General features: G+C 41.8%; 1 protein-coding gene across 1 annotated transcript in view; it reads right to left on the reverse strand.

Moving 5' to 3' along the window:
• The window catches only part of LOC307037542 (uncharacterized protein), a 48,837-nt gene that overhangs the window by 3,373 nt on the left and 19,704 nt on the right, over positions 1-25,760 (reverse strand). The window contains exons 2-4 of the mRNA XM_079678522.1: positions 18,878-18,979; positions 11,482-13,512; positions 6,755-6,797 (exon numbers count right to left, since the gene is read on the reverse strand). Coding sequence (XP_079534648.1) covers positions 6,755-6,797; positions 11,482-13,512; positions 18,878-18,979 — 2,176 coding nt within the window. The remainder of the gene's footprint in view (positions 1-6,754; positions 6,798-11,481; positions 13,513-18,877; positions 18,980-25,760) is intronic.

Genomic DNA, 25,760 nt, shown 5'->3' on the forward strand with positions numbered 1-25,760 from the left:
AGAGTCCACAATGTAAAATGCATTGTATTTCACATAGCTCTATACTTTGCAAATGCAAACGGTCTGATCGGCTGGAATTGAAAAGGTTAAGGGTCGTTATGTCTTATCACTATCTGAGTCACTATTTAGCAAGAAAGACAGCTTCACTCTCACAGCAGGCTGAAAGCAGGAGGCCTCTACATTCATGGGAAATTACTGTCTGCGTTCACTTTCATAAAAGTGTCCTTGTACAACGTGAGGCTAGTCCAGACATGTCCAGTCTTTGACTATAAAGGAATAAAATGACACATATGGGTAAAAATGGACATGTGTTTGATTTCCTGAGGAAGAATGATTGGAAGGTCAAAAACTTAAGGAGCGAAAACTTAACTTAAAAGGGACCTATTATGTAAAATCCACTTCTTCATGTCTCTTCTACATCAACATGTGTCCCCTCTTCTCCATGTCTCTTCTACATCAACATGTGTCCCCTCTTCTCCATGTCTCTTCTACATCAACATGTGTCCCCCTCTTCTTCATGTCTTCTACATCAACATGTGTCTTCTTCATGTCTCTTCTACATCAACATGTGTCCCCTCTTCTCCATGTCTCTTCTACATCAACATGTGTCCCCTCTTCTCCATGTCTCTTCTACATCAACATGTGTCCCCTCTTCTCCATGTCTCTTCTACATCAACATGTGTCCCCTCTTCTTCATGTCTCTTCTAAATCAACATGTGTCCCCTCTGTGGAAAGAGACTCTGAAAGTTTCAGGAACAAAGATTCTCTCTCTTTTTGTCCTTTCTATAAAAACCTGTCTGAAAATGAGCTGATCAGATTTTGGCCACTTTATGATGTCATAACGATGTTTTGTCTTGTGTAACCATTAGCCAATCAGCAACCAAGGTAACCCCCCCTTATCACCTGAATCTCCTCCTAGAGCACCATTGAGTTCTTTGTAACCGAATCTCTCTCAGAGGGGCATGGGGAGGGGCTCCTTATTTGGGTAGGTTTTAACACATCTTATGCATTACAGTGGAACTACTTCTGTGTCTTTGTGTGTCATTGTCATTCAAGCTTGGCTGTGTGTGTGTGTGTGTGTGTGTAGGCCCGGCTCTAGACAATTTGCTGCCCTGGGCGAGATTTTAGCTGGCGCCCCCCGGCCAGAGGATCGTACAATAACGCCCATATGAAAAAGATTGGTTTACATTTTAATAATCAAACAAGTATATGAACATAAACAATTTCCTACAATAGCCAATAAAAAATAAATGTAACTTATTTATTTTTTGTTGTTCATTCATATCTTGAATGAATCTTGAATCGCCAGCTTGAACGCCTAACCATGAAATCATCCCTCACAGTTCACCATGAATCCTACAAGCTCCATCTCACTACCTACAGAGACGCTCTCACTGCCGCAACAAATGCTTACCTCTCCACCATCTTTACCGACCCCTCCCATAATCCCAGGACCCTCTTTTATTTGTCATGTTTTATTGGGTTTCCGTTAGCCGGTAATTACCGGTTTTTAGCTGGTCAAATTAATAAAAAACCGGTAAATTCAAAACATGCCGGTCAAAATGTCCGGTAATAATTAGGGATGCTCCGATCAATTGGCCGCCGATCATTATCAGACGATATTATATATATATTCCTATCTTAATAGTTTGATCGGTGCCCCCCGTAACCCGAGGACCCTCTTCCCCACCGTAAACAAGCTCCTCAAACCCCGTGCTTACACCCTCCCTTCCTCCACTTCCACTTTATGCAGTTCATTCCTCCAGTCTTTTTCTGACAAAATCACTGCCATGAATCTCTCCCTATCCGCTGCATCTGACACACAAACATCTCCCCCAACATCCACCGCCACAATTTCTCCCTCCATCTCCCTTGACCTCCTGACTCCTCCTCCCCACAGCCGCCTCTCCCAGTTCACAGGTTACCTCCCCTGAAATCATCAAACTGATCAGCTCCTCCAAACCCACAACCTACTCCCTTGACCCTCTACCCACCCCTGTACAGACAGATCCCACTTCATCTCCCTCAACAACCACTCCTCTGCCACAGCTTCAGTCCCCAAGGTGTTCCCCAAGGTTCAGTACTCGGCCCCCTCCTCTTCATCATCTACATCCTCATCCTCCTCGACCTGAGTGCAGCCTGCGATACCGTGAGCCACACCATCCTGCTTACCCGACTCCAGGACATCGGTATTGAAGGTATTGCACTCAGATGGCTCCAGTCCTACCTCTCAGACAGATCCCACTTCATCTCCCTGGACAACCACTCTTCTGCCACAGCTTCAGTCCCCAAGGTGTTCCCCAAGGTTCAGTACTCGGCCCCCTCCTCTTCATCATCTACATCTTCCCCCTTGGTCAGATTCTCCGCCATTATAACCTTGACTTTCACTGTTACGCTGACGACACACAGATTTACCTCAGCACCAAATCCCCCCACAGCCCCTCCCTCACCCACATCGACTCCTGTCTGACTGCAATAAAGTCCTCGATGCAACACAACTTCCTCAAACTCAACAGCAATAAAACTGAACTCCTCCTCATCGGCTCCAAATCCACCCTCAGCAAAACCTCCAACCTGACACTCACCATTGATGGCACCCCTGTTCCCCCTCCACCCAGGCACGCAACCTTGGCGTTATATTTGACCCCACCCTCTCCCTCGAGCCCCCCATCCGTCAAGTTGTAAAAACCTAATTTTTCCACCTCCGCAATATTGCAAACTCCGTCCCTCTCTCACCCGCCCCGCAGCTGAGCGACTCATTTACGCCTTCATCTCCTCCCGCCTTGACTACTGCAACTCACTCCTCTTCGGCATCAGCACAACAACCCTCAGTGTCAGTGGACTCCAGCGTGTCCAGAACGCAGCCGCCAGACTCCTCACCCACACCAAATCATGGCATCACATCACCCCGGTCCTCAAAGAACTCCACTGGCTCCCCATTTCACACCACACCAACTACAAACTCCTGGTCCTCACTTACAAAGCCCTCCACCATCTGCCCCCCCCCCCCCTACCTCACTGACCTCCTCATCCTCTACCAACCACCCCGGTTCCTCAGATCCACCTCAGCCGGTCTGCTTTCCATCCCCAAGGCCAAACTCCGGAGCTTCGGTGATAGAGCCTTCTCTGTGGCAGCCCCGAAGCTCTGGAACTCCCTCCCCCAAGACCTCCGTAAGTCTGAGTCCCTCACCCTGTTCCAGTCCCGCCTCAAAACCCACCTCTTCAACTGTGTTTCCATAAGCCCCCCCCCCCTCTCAACCAACTTCCTCCTGACTGCTTTTCTGTTTTGTTTATTTTTGGTTTTGTTTTGTTTGTCTACCCTCCCTCCCAAATGTAAAGCGTCTTTGGGTTCATGCGCTATAGAAATATAATTTATTATTATTATTATTATTATTATATCTTATTTTACCTAGTTAACATTTATTTATTTATGCATATTTTTGTATATCTCCAGTTTTAAACGATATTTTTGGTTACTGTCCTATAGTATACATTGGAATGATTGCAAACCTGTTTTATCTCAATAATTATAAAGGAGTGCCTTGGAAATATGTGTTTACAAAAATTGGGATCAAAACGTTTGAGAACCACTGAGATAACTTATGGCGCATTTCCACTACAGCGCGGAGCGTGGTTTAAGCGTGCCATGCCCGTCCCGTTTTTGGTTGCGTTTCCACTTGGCGTAGTTCTGGCTAGCGGCTAATATTTCACAGCTTTTCTGGCCCCATAAAATCGAGGTTCTTTCCGGGACAACAACCGGGCTGAGTCGGGCTGAGTATTCTAAACTAGAGAGAGAATCGCTGGCAAGGGGGCTACAACTACAACAACATGAACACATTTGACCGTGATTTAATTGTAATACACATTTCAAAATGATTCCGAAGTAAGAACATACTGATACCGGATAGTAAAAACCATTAATTAATGCTTTGACCAGTCTGCAGACAGGCGGCAGGCGAAAAACCTTTTAAAATGCGTGTTTTCTAAATGGAGATAGGCTAAGCCAGGGGTGGGGAATCTCTGGCCCCCGGGCCGTATACGGCCCACGAAACAATTTGGTACGGCCCTCGAGGTAATTTATAAAGACACGCAAAAAATAAAAAAATAAAGAAATCTAGACTGCAAAAAGATTAAACAAGCGAGTGCCTGTTTTTCCTGGCCAAGGTCAGGGTGCTTGAACACAACACGAGCCTAACGTGTCATCACGTGGTATATGTCTCGTCTGACAGGGGAGCAGTTCTGACGGAGAGCACCAGAACCCACTCCGGCACTTCCAAAAATGTCAGTACCCACAAGGAGCCGTACACATACCGCATTTTTTTGCGTGGCTGTGTCTTTAGTTGAAAGTACAGTGGCGATCTGTTCATCTGTCATACTGATCATACAGTCAATAACTTTGTTGTTATTAGCATCTGGTTAGCTAGCTATGCTAACGAATATAAGAAGCTTTTTCTACAACCAGTGAGGTAAAGGCACATCTTTATATGATCATTATAGTTATAAAAAAATAAGAGAATAAAGTAAACAGGTATAAAATAGCTACTATATGACAGTACACATCTTGTGTTCATATATTTCTGTTTTGGTGGTCGCATGCATGCGCGAGTCATGGTGAGATGTCTGGATTCAGAGGTTGATTTTTCTTTGCACAGCATGAAAGAAAGGCGAAATGAATGGGCTGTGATTTTAGTTTTTTTAAGCAGAGGTCAATAATTTGTACGGCCCTCGGAGGATGTTGAAAAAATTGAAACGGCCCTTCAGAGGAAAAAGGTTCCCCACCCCTGGGCTAAGCTAACGCAGTATATGCTCCGACCGTCCAGACTCACAACAACGGCCTACAGACATAAATGAACCGGCGACTGTGACAGCGACCGTGACACAGTCTGTGGTTTGTACAGGTTTAACTTTTGTCTAGTTTCTGAACAGATATGAGGAGCTGTGAGTGCTAACAGCTAACGGCTGATGTTGTTCGCATTGAAGATGACGTCACGGCTCCGCCTACACTGCGTTACTATAGTTACTGCCCCAGCTACTAAACTGTAATGGAAATGCAGCATAAAGTGAGCCAGTCCTAACAAGGCCTAACCATACCGTACAAAGCCGAGCGAGGCCCTGCAGTGGAAATGCGCCATTAGACTAAAGTGAACTATCTAAACACTGAGAGAGTCCTTTACCTCACTGAGCTGTAGTTATCAGCCTCTCAGTCTGACTGGAGAGGACTCTCCCTCCACATCATTGTAGAAACATCTTCTTCTAATATCCGTTAAGCCCCTGTCACACTGTCCCGAAATTGACACCCGATGGACAGACGATTAAGGAAATGTTCAAATTCGGCTCTGATCGTAACAACATCGGGCCATTGGTGAGGGCATCTTAAGCCATCGTATGACCGCCGGTGGAGTTTCTCGGGCTCCGGCAGCAACTTCGGGAGCGGTGGCAAAATGTTTGTCATGCCAAAGATGGCTTAAGATGCCCTCAGGAATGGCCCGATGTTGCTACGATCAGAGCCGAATTTGAACATTTCCTTTATTGTGTGTCCATCTGGTTGTTTTATTGCACGACAAAATCATGTAAACATATTATGTAAATAACCCAATTTGTGTTCTGTGAAACTAAAAAGGATATAATATATTATTTTGAAGGCGAGGAAGTTGTTGTTGCTATGGAAACAACATGACGGAGAAAACTTAATATCTTCTACATATAAAGACGGAGAAAGTAAAGAAAAAAGTCGGAAAATATCAGTACAGTATCATAATACTTTAACATAATCGTTTTTGTTACTTTCGTTGCAGTTGTATGTCTTAAATGTAATGTAAATATTGCCTTCGTGTGGTTCGGGGCCATCTTCGTGCAAAATTCACAATTCCATATTCGTGTGTCCATCGGGTGTCAATTTCAGGACAGTGTGACAGGGGCTTAAGAGCAGCTAGCACCAGATGCTAATAACAACAGCGCCGATACCGGTGCGCTCTCCCTCTCTCCCTCGCTCGCTCCCACGCTCACTCGCCCTTAGGCTGTGAGTTTAAAACTTTTTTTCAAAATGTTAAACCGTGACCTTTTTTTTCAATTTCAAACATGAAATCATTTTTGTGCGGACCAAAATACAATACGAATTATTATACAAGTGACTATTCTTCACCAAATTTGACCCACCTATGTGAGAGTGTAGGGTCCAATCACTCGTGCATCTAAGGGTTAAACTGATATATTATGTTGTCTGCTTTAAAACAGCAGTTAGTTGAACCTGGTTCTCCAGAAGATAGTAGAGGTAAGACCGGTGTTTCCACCAGACCAGGGCTGACAGGGACACCGCTCCTGGCATGGTTATTGGGAAATGCGGCGTTGTGTTTCTGCTCAAAACTTTTTATTTTTATCGTTTTGTCATTTAAAGCGATAAAAACTCTGGATCTTCTTTCACATTTTTTATTTTATTTGGACGCCCTCGGCTCGAGTTCAGCCAAAGCCAAATGACGGCAGTGGAAACGCTGGGTAGACCTTTGAGAGGTGGATCCCAGCCTGGCGGTAAACTTGCTAGACTCATTAACTTCTGGTTAATCAGTAGGTCTGATTAATAGCCAGAGATGAACTCAGGCCCGCCCACGCAACAACAGGCTGTGTATTAAGGCATTTTTCAGACACTTTAAATCCTCAATTCAGTTGTCAATAGAATCAACATGTAAAGGAACATTTTATAAAGCAGCATTTTACTGTATTTTCAGAATAAAATGATCAAATGTTTAGTATTACTCACATTGCCATGGTGACTGGTTTACAGGAGGATGAGGATGGATCACCTGCAGAAAAGAAAACTTATTCTTAAACTAACAGATTTTAAAATCACACTTATTGAGAGAAAGTGATATTTAAACCTTTTTATCAAAAACCATCAGATGTCACAGCTGCTGGAGTTACAGCTGAAATCTGTCTGGAAGGAAGAACATCTATCTAATGCGGGGTCTCCAACCTTTTTTAGGATGAGCGCTAAAAATGTATTCAATTTAATTATTTTAACCTTCTTTATTTGGGGGTGGACCTCACATCCTTAAATGTTGAAGTGAAATGCATCAATCTGGTGCACTTTGAGCACAACATGAATGTATGGATACAGCTCTCAACACTCAGATGAAAGAGAGCTGTATACTTTTCAATAATCCAAACATCTTTAGAATAAGATCACAACCAATAACAAATCATTTAAACTTGTTTATTCTTATCTTATGTTACCTAGTTAGCATACTTTATTTTATTTATGCATATTTTACTAATCACTCCCCTTTTGAACAGTTGTTACTGTCCTATAGTACATACTGGAAAGATTTCTTACTTTATTTTGAACAACTATATTAAATAGATACATTTGTGCTCTCCTCTCTCGCTCTCTCTCTCGCTCTCGCTCTCGCTCTCTCTCTAGGAGCTCTCTCTTTTATAGGAAAGGTCACCCTCCTTATGAAGTGTGCGGTGAGCTGCCGCTCCACATTGCTTTTCTTCCCGACTGCAACGCTGGTCCCGCAAATCAAGCAAGAACATGATTGGTCAATATTGATTGTGGGGGTGGGCGGAGGAGGGGTGTTAGATAGATATAGAGTTGTAGTAAGTAGATAGAGTTCGCTATGATTGAGGTTTCGTTTATGAATAGTGTAGATTATTTTAATCAAATGTCCTTTTTTTTGGTGTGTATTTTTCACATTTTGGATTTGCTTGGCGAGCTATTTATTGAGGGATAGCGAGATACCGGTAGCTACCGGTAGCTCGCTATCGACGTGTTGGAGACCCCTGATCTAATGCAGTGTTTCTCAAACTTTTTCATACGAAGGACCAATAACCAATAAAAAAACCTCGCGGACCACCTGACTCCATAAATGTCCAAAAACAAAAGGGCTGCTCACCACTCCAACTTTATATATCAAAGTACAGCCTAATAATGACAGCTTAACCTTCCCCATATCGCCTCGTTCACACAATAAATACAAATAAAAATACAACTACAGATTATATAAGCATTTCGTTCAAATTTATTACAGAGTTTATGTCTGAGCCAACAGACTCAGAGATCGTTGGCTACTGAAAGATATGCAAAATGCACCGCATGTTGTACGACACAAACCTCCGTTGTGGATTTTCAAAACAAAATACAGTACATTTTTTCACATGTTAGGCTCGCGTGGGCTTTTAAAAAAAAATATGCTATTAAAACATGAACCTTGGTAACCATCGGGCTGGCCTGCATGGTCTGCCTTCAAAACTAAAATAAAAAACCGTTTTTGCAGCGCCAACAACAACCTCGCGGACCACACTTTGAGAAGCACTGATCTAATGGCACGTTCACACCGGACGCGATGCGAATATGTCAGCTGGCTTTACTTGTGTAACTGTCTTCACTCTCTGTTGTTTATTTTGTTCCACGTTGTATTTTTGGTTCCTACCTTTTATGTGCAACATTAATAGGGGCGGAACTAATCTGCAGTGTTTTGTGTTACACCTGTTTGTTTAATCGACGCACTTGATAGTCGCAACTGCAGAGCAACGCAGAATGTAAAGAAAATCTAAGGAAACTAAGGGAAAAATGCAGTTAAAGATATCAGCCTCTCTAGATGACTAGCAGCCTACGAGGTACGCTTTTGTGCTGGTTGTTTGTCTAAATGTGTGCGGTTGAGCTGCAGGTTATATGTATGTATGCTATGCGCTAGCTTGTGCTACATGCTATTGTTAGATGTGCTACATGCTGTGTGGGTTATGTGTGCCGTTTATTGTTTTATTTAGCGGCATTAACAGTGATGACGTGCATATATTCCATATTTATTTATCGTTTAGTTTTTATATTTGTTTTGTCTTACAACCCAGTTCTCACGGGTTGGAATAGGTCCCACAAGAATAAACCCTGTATTTAATCAAGACCTCAGCCGTCCCCTTGTGTGTTATGTAGCTTTTTATGCATATGAACGGTCTACAGGGTCACAAACCCTCAAAGTACACCCTGTAGCGAGTAAAACTCTAAAACAGAAAATACCTGTCTATGCTGCCCCAGAACGCCTCGTTGGACATTTTTCTTTTTCCATTTTTTTCTTCCTGGTCGCAGGAACCTGTTAGACTTGGACCAATCTGTGGAGCTCCTCACACACCAGGATCCCTTGGCGTCACTATCAATGTGCGGAAGGGGGTGCTGCAGCCACCTCAGCACCCCCCCTTCCCGCGTCCATGCCCCACGCAGCATTCTCATCTGTTTGTCATTACTGGTGTCATTTTGTGGTTGCTAACAAACGCCATTGTAAAACATACACACACATCAGGGCACAGTGGGCTCATAGGGAGGGGGGGGCAGGAGCTCCAACAAGGCGTTTAGGACAGAGAGTGAATACACAAACTATACAGAGAGGCTTGATGAGAAAAAAAATGTGAATTTGGAACATTGAACAATGTAAGTATATTCTACTAGTTAAACTAATACGTTTGCGCTGTGGACCAACACTATACGTTGACGGGGAAGGGGGTAACAATAAAGATAACACCATTAAACAGTTACACAACATAACATAAATAATATCGATAGCAGCGTCCCTAGCAACCACCTTTGTAACAAAGAAAATGTTGTATAGACACCATTTCCTGAAGTAATCTTCGTAATAACTAGCAAACTAAAGATCATGTGCATCCACTGCACACATAATCTGAAATAACAACTCATATTTCTCACATCAAATGACATCAAAACGCATTTTAATGGACAAACTAACTTTAAAATAGGCATTTTACACCGAGAATAAAACGAAGTTCGGCCATGTTTTTTTTTTCTGCGGGGAGAAATGTGAAGATCACGTGACATAGACGCCAGCCATTGGAATGAATGGTGAAAAAAACGTAGGGATCTTACAATTTCAGAGACGTTTTTGTAGAAACACTACGTCCTACGTTGTGGACCAACGTAGTTATCACACGTTTTTTTATGAGACTGGGTTGTCTTAGCTCCGGAATCCGGTTTGTTTCAAGCACCAACATTTTTTCCAGTTAGAGCAAAAGCACCACATACGTCACGCTTACGTCGAGGCGGGGGCGGGGGCTGGATCAACTCCTGAACAACAACAAAAAGCCGGTGTTTTATCCAGTTTGTACACAACGATGGAGAAACTTAACAAGCAGCAGCGGTCCACTGAAGAGACCAGCTACCTACTGGGGATCTGGTCTTCCGAAGAGGTACAGAGGAAGCTGGAGCACAATCGGCCATTGTTGTTGCTGTCGGTGTCAGCTGTGAGGGGTTTCCGCGCGGTTTGGCTTTATGAAGCAGGCACGCAAACGGTTACGCAGCACCAGTCGGACTCTGGGCGGTGTGAAAAGAGCCGGAGCTAAACCGAAGAGCCGGTTCTGAACCTAACAAGCTCTAGCCTGGAGCTTGAACCGGAGTTGCGCTGGTGTAAATGAGGTATGTGTGGTACGCCAGCTGCACTGAGGCCGACAGGATGAGGTTCCAGAGAGTCGTAAAAGCAGCACAGAGGATCATCGGCTGCCCTCTCCCCTCCCTGATGGACATTTACACCTCCCGCTGCCTCAGTAGAGCCATAAACATGGTCAAGAACAGTTCACACCCGGCTTTCACCTGTTCGACCTGCTGCCCTCCATATACATCATTATTATTATTATTATTATTATTATTATTATTATTATTATTATTATAAATACATACCTACTATTATTATTTATTACATTTCAGATTTTGTTTTTGTGTACCCCTGGAAATAATTACTGCACTTTATTCCTTATTCCTAAGTATGTATGCTGCGTGTATTCGTTGTCTTATGTTGTGATGTTTTTTGTTTTGATGGCACCTTTTGAAATGGAGAAGCATTTATTTCTCTCATTGTACATGTATAATGAAATTAAATGATTATATTCTATTCTATTCTAGTTGTTTTGTATCTACTAGTCTACTACACAGCGAGTCTCATAGACATTGTAATGCTTGTTATTAACGATCTAAAAATGCATGAAAATATGTTTAGGATGATTTAGTTTTATTTTTTGTCTAACTTTCTATTGCTGGAAATGAGGGTTGAAGTGAACCCCTCAATAATAGTGAAGTCACGTTGTAATAACAATAACTCGTCTCTCTCGTTTTTTTTAGTTTTCTTTGTGTGCTTTGCAAAACGCGACTGTGTCAAGTGTCCTATTAGAGTTGCCGTATGGAGTTGTCCAATATGGCGGACCATCTCACACATGCGCACTGCAGATCGGGTAGTGCCAACAGGCACTTCTGCTCTGACAGCCAGGCATGATGGGTAATCTGTGACGTTTTGCTCTCGAAAATGTCAGGCCATTTTGTCCTCATGAGCCAATGAGCAGCTCTCATACACACACACACACACACACACACACACACACACACACACACACACACACACACACACACACACACACACTGCAGGCCTACTTCTGTCAGAAGCAGTTTGTAAACTGAGGGAGATTCAGAATTGATCCTTTTGATTTTACCTTTCAGGAATCCTGTGAGAAGTGAAGGTTTTTTTGTGCTGACATTAACAGCAATGCTTTCTTTGCTTCTTCCAGCTGCTCCACAATCACACCTGACCCTGACAGCGTATTCTGTCTCTGGCTGAAGTCCTGAAATTATCGCCTTCTCAGCTCTTGCCTTCATCTGCTCCCAGTGGAGATCTTCCTCTTTCACCTGGTGGTCTGGTTTGGCGTACTCCACGATGTAGCTCAAAACGTGGACATCTTGTCCGAGCTCAGCAGGTTTCTCCCAGCTGACTGATATCTCACGTGAGTAAGATTCAACGTGGAGTTTTCCAGGAGGGCTGCAGGGTAAGGTTTGAATGGATCCACCGACTTCATTGGCTGGCCCGACACCAACTGGTGTCTCTGCCCTGCATCTGAACATGTACTCTGTGTTAGGACTCAGGCCGCTCACTGTGACTTCTTCAGCTTTTGATGCTGTCTTTTGTTTCCAGCCGTCCTCTCCACTGACACAGTACTCAACAGAGTAGGAGGTGATGTCCTCTGCTCCAAATCTGGGTGGAGAAATGTTCAACGTCACACTGTTGTGGTTTATATCACGTTCTGTTACTGCTGCAGGCTTTGAAGGCGGCTCAAAGTTCTCATTGACAGAAAGGCCGTCTGTATAAAGGTAGATGCTGGCTCCTTTCTGTGTCTCGTTTGTTAAACCCACTGTCAGAAATGTGATGTTCTTCTTCTCCTCGTTGGTCTCTGCAAAATCACTGAAGAGCTTTGCTTTATGCAGCACTGCTTCCCTTTCTTCTCTTGAGTTGTACCATTGATCTGGAGGGTGTGGATCTTGGGCGTCGTCTGGTTTGGGTGTTTGTTTAAGGTAGTTTGATAAAGTTGAGAGGTACGGTTCATCACTTCCCAGCGAGGTGAAGACAAAACACACAGCATGCTCTGCTTTGAGAATTTCTTCATTCAGATCGTTTTCACATGGAACGATCTTGGTGTTTTTCATCATGTTGATGTATGACTTTAAACAATGAATTTCTCTGACCTTACCGTCCATCCACTCGTTCAGGTCCTTGCTGTTGAAAGGAGAAGAACATGTCTTCCTCAGTTCCTCTGCGAGCACAGCTTCTTCTTCTCCTCCTCCTCGGATTGATGGCAGTTTCTTTGCCAGGGTTCGTTGGAATTCCAGTTTGAACACAGAGCACAGCTTTTTAAAGGTTTTGAGTTTTTTTCCAATCTGTGGAAACTGCTGTGTGGTTTGGGTTCTCAGTGCATCGTTGAACCTCATGTCCAGGTCACTGAAGTCCTCCAGGACATTCTGACATTCTTCAACTAACCCTATACTTATCTGACGGACAAGTTTAGCGGCAGTAGAATCTAAACATGTCAGAGGCAACAGCCAGACCTTCACTGGTACTGCGTTTTCCCCGCCCTCCAGCAGCTTTGGCAGACTTTGGTACACCTCTACGGCCTCCTGAAAGGATGTAGGAGGTTTCGGAATGAAAAAGTCGCCAATGAATCTGCAGGAGAATTTCTCAACGTTTTTTCTTTCATTGTCTTCCATTTTCAGCGAGCCTTCACCATCTATTGAAAGGGAGGTCATTTTATTGACCATCACCTTCAAGTTGCCCTGAATGTCTTGAAGGTTCTCGTTGACAGACACCTCACGGTCAAAGACAAAGAAGGCTTGTGCGCCATAAAGGATACCTGTGACTACATGTGTTGCTGTTCCTTCTTCAAACACAACCGGATGTTTCTTAACATGTTCTCCTCCAAGATGATTCATGGACAGTTCTTTGAACTTTGTGGTAGCTTGGTACTTCAGTATTACTATGGCATGATTTTTGGAAGTCTTAGTATCGTTCAGGTATTTGGCTGATCCTCCAACATCTACCATTCCACTCAGGAAACTTGCCTTCAGTGATGCTTCAACATTCAGGGCTGAAGATTTGTCCTCAATTGATTCAGAAGCAACTATTTCAAAATTATTATATTTTTGTTGTCTTTCTCTAATATGATTTTGAAGGTCATCACAGTCCCACAAAGTGATTCCTGCAAAAGAAGAACCAAAGATCAATCTAGAACCAAAGTAAATGTTAATACACACTATAACTTTAAGGGGAATCAAAGCATCGTCCTTCCAGTAATTGTAGTTTTCCTGTTGTTAGGAACTGAAATATAGAATGATTTGTTCAGTGATGCAATTCCTGAGAACCTTTATGATAATAGAGAAAGCGCTTCCTGCTTACAAGACAAAAATACACAAATCAATAAATCTACCTTCCATTGTTTCCCCACACCACACTGATTTGATATACAAATAATCTCTACTCTAATGTCAAGCATTCCTCAGATCCCAATCAAGCATGACTCATGGCGTTTGAGTTGATATGGGCAACCTATTTCAAAGTTTAGAAGGATTTGGAATTGTTCCAAAAGAATGACCTGATCTGCCCCTTTACTCTGTGGAGTTCCACAGGGATCAATCCTTGGCCCCAACACATTTTCTTTATACACTTTACCTCTAGGTAACCGGCTCAGTCAGTTTCACTCTATCTCTCACCTCTGTTACGCTGACGACGCGGAGATTTACTTTAAAGTTTGGCTAAATGTGATGGGTAATATTAGTACTCTCCATCAGTGCCTTTATGGATATCACTTAACTTCCTTAATTTAAATTCATACAAAACCTTCTTAGTGTTCCCGGTAATTTTGTCTCTGACATAAACCAACACCCTGGCCCTCAATGTATGGAATGTCATTTAAGCCAAAATTAAATAAATACATAAATAATTAAATAAATACATATATAAATATATATATATATATATATATATATATATATATATATATATATATATATATATATATATATATATATATATATGCATATGAAATAAATTCTAAAATAAATAAATGAGGCAATAAATACATATACATGTACATTTAAATACACATTTATTTATTTATTGGGACTTTTATTTCATAATGACACATTTATTTATTTCAGGGGATTTGTATTTCATAATGACACATGTATTTATTTCAGGGGACTTGTATTTCATAATGACACATTTATTTATTTCAGGGAACTTTTATTTCATAATGACACATTTCCATTTCCTATATGCAAATGAACGGGGCGTGGTTAGCTCACAGATCCAGACCAAAGCAACAGCACCACAACACTGACTCAATAGCTCTTGTTTCACACTCCAGTACTCTTAAGTGGTTTGCAAACTGCCAATAAACCAAACCGGTTCCGATTCAAGAACCGTTCTTGTGCTTTTCTGGTGCTTAACTGGTTCTTCTATGGTTCTGCCCCTTTTCCACCAAACCGGTTCCAGAGCCAGTTCCGGGCTACAGCCTGACTTAGCTCTGGTTCTTCCTGTTTCAGCCGCAGCGGAGCCGGCTCTAAATACCGAAAACCGGTTCTTAGCTGACCACACTTGGCTGCCCAGCAAGAACCAAGAACCAAGAACCACGCTCAAGTTGGAGGGAGGCGAGATTAACCTGAGCCATAATAACAGTTTATGGCGAGTACGGAAAATTAAAGTTGTAACAAGCAGTAGTATTGAGCAAAGTGGCTAGAAGGCACCCACACACTTGTAAAAAAAAAACACAGTTTATAAAGTCAGGCAACACTAACCAGGCTTCATGTGATTCTGTTTATTTGTACCTTACTTTGACCATCCGTTCGATGTTATTGATCATTGTGGAGGGCAGGCAGAAGTTTTGTTTTGTATTATGGCAGCTATCAGATGGAATCAATACATGGGCTGCACAGGTTGTCATGTCCGACTATCACAAGTAGATTCATAATGAAAAGGTAAAATGTGCCTGTAGAAAACAGCTAATGCCACAATAGGATAGCAACAAGTAGTCAAGATAGTCAGTTTAGCTTCGGTTGCTGTTGCATAACTGCGGCCAGAGGCGCAGGAAGGTATTTTGAGTGGGGGTGCTGAGGTGCTGGACTCCAGTGAACACTATTACGGGCACTATAGAGCACGCACAAAAGCGCAAGCACTAGGGGCACTACAGTGGAATGTTCTACTGCAACACTCCCCACACGCAAACACACAGTACACCCGACTGTCACAATGAAGGCTCGATAATCAGCTCACGGCATATAGGCAGGGGTAAAGTGCTAATTTTTACGAGTGGGGAGCGGACCTCACCTCCTCTAGGGGGGCCCGGGAAGATTTTTTTTAAATATTGAAGTTTAAAGCATCAATCTGGTGCACTTTGAGAGCAACATGAAGAGATCTATGGATACATCTCTCAACACCCAGATGAAACAGAACTGTAAGCAGATGTTCTTTTTCTTTATGGATATTTTACAAATCACTCCCCTTTCAAACTGTATTCTTGTTTTCCTGCCATATAGTATTTCGTAACTTTTTTTTTCCTTTTTTTTTTATAACTATAATGATCATATGAAGGTGTGCCACGGAAATAATCTTTTGAATAATTTGTGACCAAACCGTTTGAGGCCCACTGAGATAACTAGACTAAAGTGAACTATCTAAACCAAGGGTGGGGAACCTCCGGCCTCCGGGCCGTATACGGCCCGCGAGACCATTTGGTACGGCCCTCGAGGTAATTTATAAACACACGCAAAAAAGAAAAAAATTCAAGAAATCTAGACCGCAAAATAATTAAATAAGCTTGTTTTTCCTGGCCAAGGTCAGGGTCCTTGAACACAACACGAGCCTAACGTGTCATCACGTGGTATATGTCTCGTCTGACAGCAGTTTAGTTCTAACGGAGAGCACCAGAACGCGGCTCCGGGCCGGGACTTCAAAAATTGCAATACCCATAAGGAGCCGGACACATGCCGCAGTTTTTGCGTGGCTGTGTCTTTAGATGAAAGCCCAGTGACGATCTGTTCATCTGTCATACTGATCATACAGTCAATAACTTTGTTGTTATTAGCATCTGGTTAGCTAGCTATGCTAACGAATATAAGAAGCTTTTTCTCCAACCAGTGAGGTAAAGGCACATCTTTATGATCATTATAGTTATAGAAAAATAAGAGAATAAAGTAAACAGTTATACAATGCTAATATGACAGTAAAAAAAAGTTGTGATTAATAAACAAGAATACAGTTTAAAAGGGAAGTGATTTGTAAAATATCCATAAAGAAAAAAATCTGCTTACTGTTCTGTTTCATATGGGTGTTGAGAGATGTATCCATAGATCTCTTCATGTTGCTCTCAAAGTGCACCACATTGATGCTTTTAACCTCAACATTTAAATGCATGCCCCCAAACCCCCCTAGATGAGGTTAGATCCCCCCCCCCCCCCCCCCCCCACACACACACTTAAATCATGTCCACATGGATAGGAAACTAAATACATTTGCACACATCTTGTGTCCATATCTTTCTGTTTTGGTGGTCATGCCACGGTGCATGAATGCGTGGGTCATGGTCAAATATCTGGATTAAGAGTTTGCTTTTTCTTTGCACAGCATGAAAGAAACGCGAAATGAATGGGCTGTGATTTGAGTTTTTTAAGCAGACGTTGAGTTCAATAATTTGTACGGCCCTCGAAGGTTGTTGTACAAATTGAAATGGCCCTTGAGAGGAAAAAGGTTCCCCACCCCTGATCTAAACACTCAGAGAGTCCTTTAGCTCACCTGAGCCTCTCAGTCTGAGAGGAGAGCTCTCCTCCAGCTTGTTGTGGAACAAACAGCTCTTTATGTCCGTTAGTGCAGCTAGCTAACCAGATGCTAACAACACGGTCCCTGCTGCTGGCACCGGTCTCTCTCTCTCTCTCTCTCTCTCTCTCTCTCTCTCTCTCTCTCTCTCTCTCTCTCTCTCTCTCTCTCTCTCTCTCTCTCTCTCTCTCTCTCTCACACTAAATGCGCTATTTCCACACACACACACACACACACACACACACACACAAAGCCGACCTTGAATGACACAAGCACACTTTTATTTCCATGCAACTCTCTGATTGGTCTTGTGTCTTGCCTCTGTTGCATTCACTGAACACTGGAAATTACAGTCCTTCCGTCCTCTCTAGTGTCATGATGAGGTTGACGTAAAGCACGGTTAATGTATTATATTATTGAGGTAGAATTGTCTGGGACTACAGAATTGTAGCCAACAATGTGGAATTTATTGGCTACATATTTCACAGATTATGCACAGCAGGAGCAGCAATAACCGTCAAATAATAATTCAGACAGGGGAGCTCCGCACCCCCTGCCTGCCGCTAGGGGCAGTGCCCTTAGCACCCCCCTTCCCGCGCCCATGACTGCGGCCAACTCAGCCGTCTCTCGCGTTCGCTTGGTCAAATCAGCAGCTATGAAATACAAGTCCCCTGATATAAATAAACGTGTCATTATGAAATACAAGTCCCCTGATATAAATAAACGTGTCATTATGAAATACAAGTCCCCTGATATAAATAAATGTGTCATTATGAAATACAAGTCCCCTGATATAAATAAACGTGTCATTATGAAATACAAGTCCCCTGATATAAATAAATGTGTCATTATGAAATACAAGTCCCCTGAAATAAATAAACGTGTCATTATGAAATACAAGTCCCCTGATATAAATAAACGTGTCATTATGAAATACAAGTCCCCTGATATAAATAAACGTGTCATTATGAAATACAAGTCCCCTGATATAAATAAACGTGTCATTATGAAATACAAGTCCCCTGATATAAATAAATGTGTCATTATGAAATACAAGTCCCCTGATATAAATAAACGTGTCATTATGAAATACAAGTCCCCTGATATAAATAAACGTGTCATTATGAAATACAAGTCCCCTGATATAAATAAATGTGTCATTATGAAATACAAGTCCCCTGATATAAATAAACGTGTCATTATGAAATACAAGTCCCCTGATATAAATAAGTGTCATTATGAAATACAAGTCCCCTGATATAAATAAGTGTCATTATGAAATACAAGTCCCCTGAAATATATAAACGTGTCATTATGAAATACAAGTCCCCTGAAATAAATAAACGTGTCATTATGAAATACAAGTCCCCTGAAATAAATAAATAAATGTGTATTTAAATGTACATGTATACATATTTATTGCCTCATTTATTTATTTCAGAATTTATTTCATAGGCATATTTATTGAATGTATTATTATTTATTTATGTATTAATTTAATTTTGGCTTAAATGGCATGCCATATCAATGTTGACCCATACACAAGAAACCTGGGTGTTATCTTTGACCAGAATCTAAACTTGAGCCTCAAATACACAAGCTAGTCCAAACCTGCTTCTTCCAACATCACAACGATCGAATCCATGCTATAAACAAACGACAAATCTTATATAACTTATTTATAACTTTTCATCTGTGTTTTTCGTTCCTGGCAAAAAGAAGATCTGTTTTTAAAGGTGATGATTTTTCCTTACCAGGGACGAGTGAGTCGTTGCGGCAGTCGTACAACATCCCGAGGCTGAAAGGCCGTCCGAGCGCCGCCACCTCTATCGTCCCGCTGCCTTTAGAGGTCATCGCTTTGAAGGAACAGAAAATAATCAGCTTGTTAGTTAACTTCGAGTATTTGGTAATATCATGTCCAACCATGCTCACATTTTGATTTTAATTAGACCTTAGTAGTAGTAATGATGCTGTTTCAATCACATTAGTATGCACACACACACACACCACAGAGATATATTTTTAGCTGACAATATAGATGTTATAAGGTTAAAATAATATATATATATATACAGTATATATATATGTTTGGGTGTTTATGATGAGCGGGGGTCCAAGACTCTTGCTGTATCAGGTTATGCGCCATTTTTTCTTTTTTTTAGAACTATCTAAAACCCTTTTTGACAAATTGTAAATCTATCTTTTCTTCTTTTTAATGTGTATCTACATATTTTTAATGTGTATCTGCAAGCAAAAATATGTAATTTGTTAAACTATAAGGATGACTGTAAACCGATTGGTTCTGAGGTTTTTTTGAGCCATTGACCTGCCTATTGTTATCAGGGGGCTGTTTCAGTGAGACAATGCAGTTTTGATCATTTTAAGTTTCAAGTTTCAAGGCTTTATGTCATATGCCCATTGTAGATATGTCAATGAAAAACACAGGTCCCAGGCTCCTCCATAAGTGCAATATATATATGTATATGTGTATATATATATATATATATATATATATATATATGTATATGTATATGTATATGTATATATATATATATATATATATATATATATATATATATATATATATATATATGTATATGTATATGTATATGTATATATATATATATATATATATGAGCACATAAAACAGATAAAATACTGCAATAGAATGTTTTGATATGACATATTTGCGCGTAATTCTCTCAGAAAGGAACTGTAAGGATGCGTTCACACCTGCCTTGTATAGTCCGGTTGAATCGAACCCTGGTGCGTTTAGCCGCTTGGTGCGGTTCATTTGGGTCGGTGTGAACACAATCCGAGACCTCTGAAGTGAACTAAACAACCGGACTCTGGTCCGCTAAAATAGGTGGTCTCGGAGCGCTTGCTAGTGAACTCTGGAGCGGTTCATCGCTGGTGTGAACGCAGTCCGCACCAAAACATAGGAAGCGTAGTATTTACGTGTCACAAGAACGAGGATGTCTTCAACATCTTTAACGAAAGAGTCTTTCAAGACATCCGCGGTTGTTTAGTTAAAGAGTAAAGCAGAATTAAGTGTTGAACAGTGTCGTGTAAAGTAAAAATTCTCCGTCAGCTACATAAAAGTAAGAACAGCTGTCGTCGGTGAAACGCCCCTCCTTACTGCAGAACGTCTCTCGTGAACAAGAACATGCGGATCTAGATCCCTCCGCTTCGCGTTGGGCTCCTGATCAGCCTGTCGGTGTTATTCTCCCCATAGTGACCGCGCCGCTGCAAATTATCCCGCTTATTACATGGCCACATTCTCAACAAAGTAACGACATGACTCCCAATATTAATTGAAATGCTTTTATGGATTTAGAAAATGATTTTATTGATTTAAAAAATAGTTGTATTTATTGATTTAAATTGACATGCATCCGCTAAGAAAAATAGTCCGTTGTTACTGTTTGAACTAACGTAGCAACGGCAGGAACTGCTTCGATAGCGTTTTTGCTGACCTCTATGATTACAGATTTGAAAACATCGTTGCTTGCTTTAAAAGTAGCAACATTCATTATGTCAAACCTTGGAAAGTATCTAGATATCCCTGCCCTAATGGTGCCGATGCTCCATGGCAGAGGCTCCGCTAGAAATTGCCGGGATTTGCGTTTTTACCCCCTTAATGTCTGACCAATGGTTGAACAGCATTTCCGAGCACATGACTTGTGTTTAAAGTTTATAGTCTGTTTGAGTTTTGTCCGTGTGAACGCAAACCGAACCTTCTGAAAAATGAAACATTGTAACAAACTTTGGTCTGGTGCGCGCCAGAGAGCGGACTATTAGTTGTGAATGCACCCTTAGATACACTTTGATATATGCAAAAAGTTAAAACTAGAAAAAATGAAATACTTTCTCTAAATAGATGTTATTTAAGAATGTGACTCTTAATGGCAGCTTTTGATTTAAGTAAAACAATCCAGTTAAACAATGTTGTTTTTGATGACTTTACTGAGTTTTGCTTTTTTTCTGCTACCAAGATACTTTTAGATATTAGTTTGTTGTCTGAAAACTTTACAACTGGTAGAATGTCAATCACTTTGTAACACATTTATTTTCTTAAAGACTGTGACTCAAAAAGGCAAGTTTGTGATTTTAACACTTTTTACTGACACTAGGCAGATTTGTGTGTAATTCTCTCACAAAGGAACTGTAAGATACACCTTTATGTTTGCAAAACCTTAACAATTAGAAAATAAAATACTTTGTCTGAATACATTTTCTTTAAAGGCATTTTAACATCAATGCTTTTTTTCTCTTTTCTTGTGTTACTAAGATACTTTTAGACACACTTTGACAGAGGCGCGGGAAGGTATTTTGAGTGGGGGTGCTGAGGTGCTGGACTCCAGTGAACACTATTACGGGCACTATAGAGCACGCACAAAAAAACTCCCCACACGCAAACACACAGTAAACCCGCGACTGTTACAATGAAGGCTCGATAATCAGCTCACGGCATATAGGCAGGGGTAAAGTGCTATTTTTTACGAGTGGGGAGCGGACCTCACCTCCTCTACGGGGGTCTGGGGGGATGCTCCCCCGGGAAGATTTTTTTTAAATATTGAAGTTAAAAGCATCAATCTGGTGCACTTTGAGAGCAACATTAAGAGATCTATGGATCCATCTCTCAACACCCAGATGAAACACAACTGGAAGCAGATGTTCTTTTTCTTTATGGATATTTTACAAATCACTCCCCTTTCAAACTGTATTCTTGTTTTACTGCCATATAGTATTTCATAACTGTTTTTCCTTTATTATCTTATTTTTTTTATAACTATAATGATCATATGAAGGTGTGCCGCGGAAATAATCTTTTGAATAATTTTTGACCAAACTGTTTGAGACCCACTGAGATAACTTAGACTAAAGTTAACTATCAAAACACTCAGAGAGTCCTTTAGCTCACCTGAGCCTCTCAGTCTGAGAGGAGAGCTCTCCTCCAGCTTGTTGTGGAACAAACAGCTCCGTATGTCCGTTAGTGCAGCTAGCTAACCAGATGCTAACAACACGGTCCCTGCTGCTGGCACCGGTCCCTCTCTCTCTCCCCCTCTCTCACACACAGTAAATGCGCTATTTCCGCACACACACAGAGCCGCGAGCTTGAATGGCACAAGCACACTTTTATTTCCATGCAACTCTCTGATTGGTCTGGTGTCTTGCCTCTGTTGCATTCACTGAACACGGGAAATTACATTCCTGCCGTCCTTTCTAGTGTCTTGATGAGGTTCACGTAAAGCACCGTTAATGTATTATATTATTGAGTTAGAATTGTCCGGGGCTACAGAAAAAACATTCGGGGCAGGCCAAAATATTATTTTACCAACAATGTGGAATTTATTGGCTACATATTCCACAGATTATGCACAGCGGGAGCAGCAATAACCGTCAAATAATAATTCAGACAGGGGAGCTCCGCACCCCCTGCCTGCCACTAGGGGTTGCTGCAGCGCCCTCAGCACCCCCCTTCCCGCGCCCATGCACTTTGATGTATGCAACACTTAACAACTGGTAGAATATGAAGTACTTTGTAAGGAATTTGTTTTCTTTTATTGGCCGGTTCTTTTTAAACACTTGTTCAGTTGAACAATGTGGGTTTTCTTTTTCGTATGTTTTTTTCTTTTTCTGATAACCTTACATATTTTAGTTATTTTCTGCTACCAAGATACTTTTAGATACACTTTGATGTATGCACCACTTAACAAAGGGTATAATATGAAGTACTCTGTAAGGAATGGGGTGTCTTTAATACCCATTTTTTGTTTTTTTTTAACACTTGTTCAGTTAAGTTTTCTGAGCCCCTACTCTCCTCCTAACTGACGGCAACTAAAGTCCTACATTATTCAATTAAAATAAAGAAGTAAAAACATTAAGTGTGGCTTGATATTGAGTAAGAAAAAGGTTGATAAACGCTGTGAGAATGGATCTGCGGAGAGCATTTCGCCACGACCCCAACTCGTCTATTACCAACGTTCAGGGAGCTCTATGCAAGTCAATGGGACGCCCTGCCCGTTGAAAACTGACTCTCAAGGGGTACCCTGTCCGTAATAGAGTGACGGGGAGGGGCCCTGACCGTCCGTCAACATGTGACGGGTTGGGAGTGAGAACGTGTTGCTATTTTGGCCTAGTAGAACAATAAGCAGCAGACTTTGACTTTTTTATAATTTTTACTGGATCTTAGATCTGCGCATGCACAATACGGGTTGGGGATTGCCCAACCGGCACCCACTGCTGTGCTGTCTGTTAACGTTGTTAAGAGTGGTCGGGGCGGATCGACAGCTTGAGCAGCTGTCAACTCAACATTGTAAATAACAAACCAAAAACGATCGTCGGTTCATCTTGTTTTTGGCGTGAGAATAGTTTGGGCAGCGTGAGATTGAGAGTGAAAGCCAGTGAGAATAAATTAAAAGCAGTTATGAAATACTATATGACAAAACAAAACTGCTTCCAGTTCTGTTTCATACGGGTGTTGAGAGATGTATCCATAGATCTCTTCTTGTTGCTCTCAAAGTGCACCAGATTAATGCTTTTAACTTCAATATTTAAAAAAAAATCTTCCCGGAGGAGCATGCCCCCGGACCCCCCTAGAGGAGGTGAGGACCCCCTTAGAGGATGTGAGGACCCCCCTGGAGGAGGTTAGGTCCACGGTGTTTACATGCTTATTTATATAATATGTGTGCTTATGCTAACATCATAAGACAAAAGTTGGTTCCGTGTTGTGTGTAGTGAGAACGCGCTAGAGTGAGGGGGGCCCCCAAGCCAAAGCTTGCTTAGGGCCCCCAAAAGTCTAGGGACGGCCCTGTATTTACTAACAGTCATTGATATTTTTTTCCAAAAAAGCCTATGTGAGAGCTCTGAAGCAAAAAACGGGTAAAGAAGTGGCTATAGCATTTGATACAACTCTAAAAGATAGTCAGATGCCTAAAAAGTTACAAACGGATGCTGGAAAAAAATTATTTGTTTCTTCAGCAAGGCTTCAAAATTCTGAATTATTTTCTAGCATCTGGACACTGTTTAGGTGTTGGGAAAGTGCTGCACCCGCACTGTCTCCCGGAGAGAGACCTTCTTTCCTGCAGCAGTCAGACTATACAACGACCACGGTCCCTGGTACCCCCCCCCCCCCCCCCCCCCCCCCCCGCCACAGACACACATAACAAACAACAAAGACTGTAACATTCCTGTTGTGCAATAATACTTTTGTACAACATATACAGGGTTGGGTTGTAACGGAATACATTTAACGTCGTTACGTAATCAGAATACAAAGATCAAGTAACTCTATTCAGCTGGCGTTACATTTGAAAAACGAGTAATCTGATTCCAGTTACTTTCGTAACCTGAAGTGAATACATTTTGGATTACTTATTGGAATTATTGGTGGAAAGATTTCCGAACAACATTTAATATTCATTACTAAAGGTACAGCCGAATCATCACAGCGCACAAAACCTATCACAGCCGCAGATGGACCAAAAAAGGGAGCGTTTGAAATAAATGTGCGGGTCCGCTCAGTGAGACAATAACAACGAAACATGGAGGAACAAAAGTCTGCGTTGAAATCGTGTGTGTGTGTGTGTGTGTGTGTGTGTGTGTGTGTGTGTGTGTGTGTGTGTGTGTGTGTGTGTGTGTGTGTGTGTGTGTGTGTGTGTGTGTGTGTGTGTGTGTGTGTGTGTGTGTGTGTGTGTGTGTGTGTGTGTGTGTGTGTGTGTGTGTGTGTGTGTGTGTGTGTGTGTGTGTGTGTGTGTGTGTGTGTGTGTGTGTGTGTGTGTGTGTGTGTGTGTGTGTGTGTGTGTGTGTGTGTGTGTGTGTGTGTGTGTGTGTGTGTGTGTGTGTGTGTGTGTGTGTGTGTGTGTGTGTGTGTGTGTGTGTGTGTGTGTGTGTAGGTAGAGGTGTGTGTGTGGTTAAAACACATCGCTCTTAGCCTTTCTAATGATTCTGAAGGTAAACACAGGGAAAGGCACTGCGCGCTCGTCTTCTCAGAGGCTGAGTTAACCCTCCCGCTGCTTCCTGGTGCCGCAGAGATTTCATGAAGTGAAGGAGGTTTTCCTTCCATAAAACAGCTGCGGGCAGCAGATACTGCGAGCGTCACGGACATTAATTCATAGATCAAGGCAGATTGGTGCACAAACTTGTTTTGCCGATCCGGTGCTTAAACATCAGCCCACTCTCTTCAGTCTGCGTACAAATGACACGACTTTGCAAAGGCGTGCAATATATATGCGGAAGTCCGATTTTGCGTACATATGATACTCCCACGTTACGTTTGTTATGAACGTATGTCAAATACGGTTTTTTTCTACAATTTTTTCCCACGTTACGTTTATTATGAACGTATCTCGAATGCGTTTATTTTCTACATATCTTTGCCATTTATTTAACCCTAACCCTAACCATAACCCAATAAGCTGCTGTGTCGTTTATTGCACCCCAAACATTAAAACTGTCATTGGAACGGCGATCAAGCCTGAAGCCTCAGAGCTCTTTGTTTTAATGTTTGAGGTGCAATATCTGCGTATCTATTGCACGCCTTTGCAAAGTCGTGTCATTTGTAGGCAGACTGTGAGACCGGGTTGTATAGCTCTACACCCCTGGCCGAAATGTCCTTAAAATGAAGTCCGAGTT

This window comes from Notothenia rossii (assembly GCF_949606895.1).
Source record: "Notothenia rossii genome assembly, chromosome: 4".
Taxonomy (NCBI): domain Eukaryota; kingdom Metazoa; phylum Chordata; class Actinopteri; order Perciformes; family Nototheniidae; genus Notothenia; species Notothenia rossii.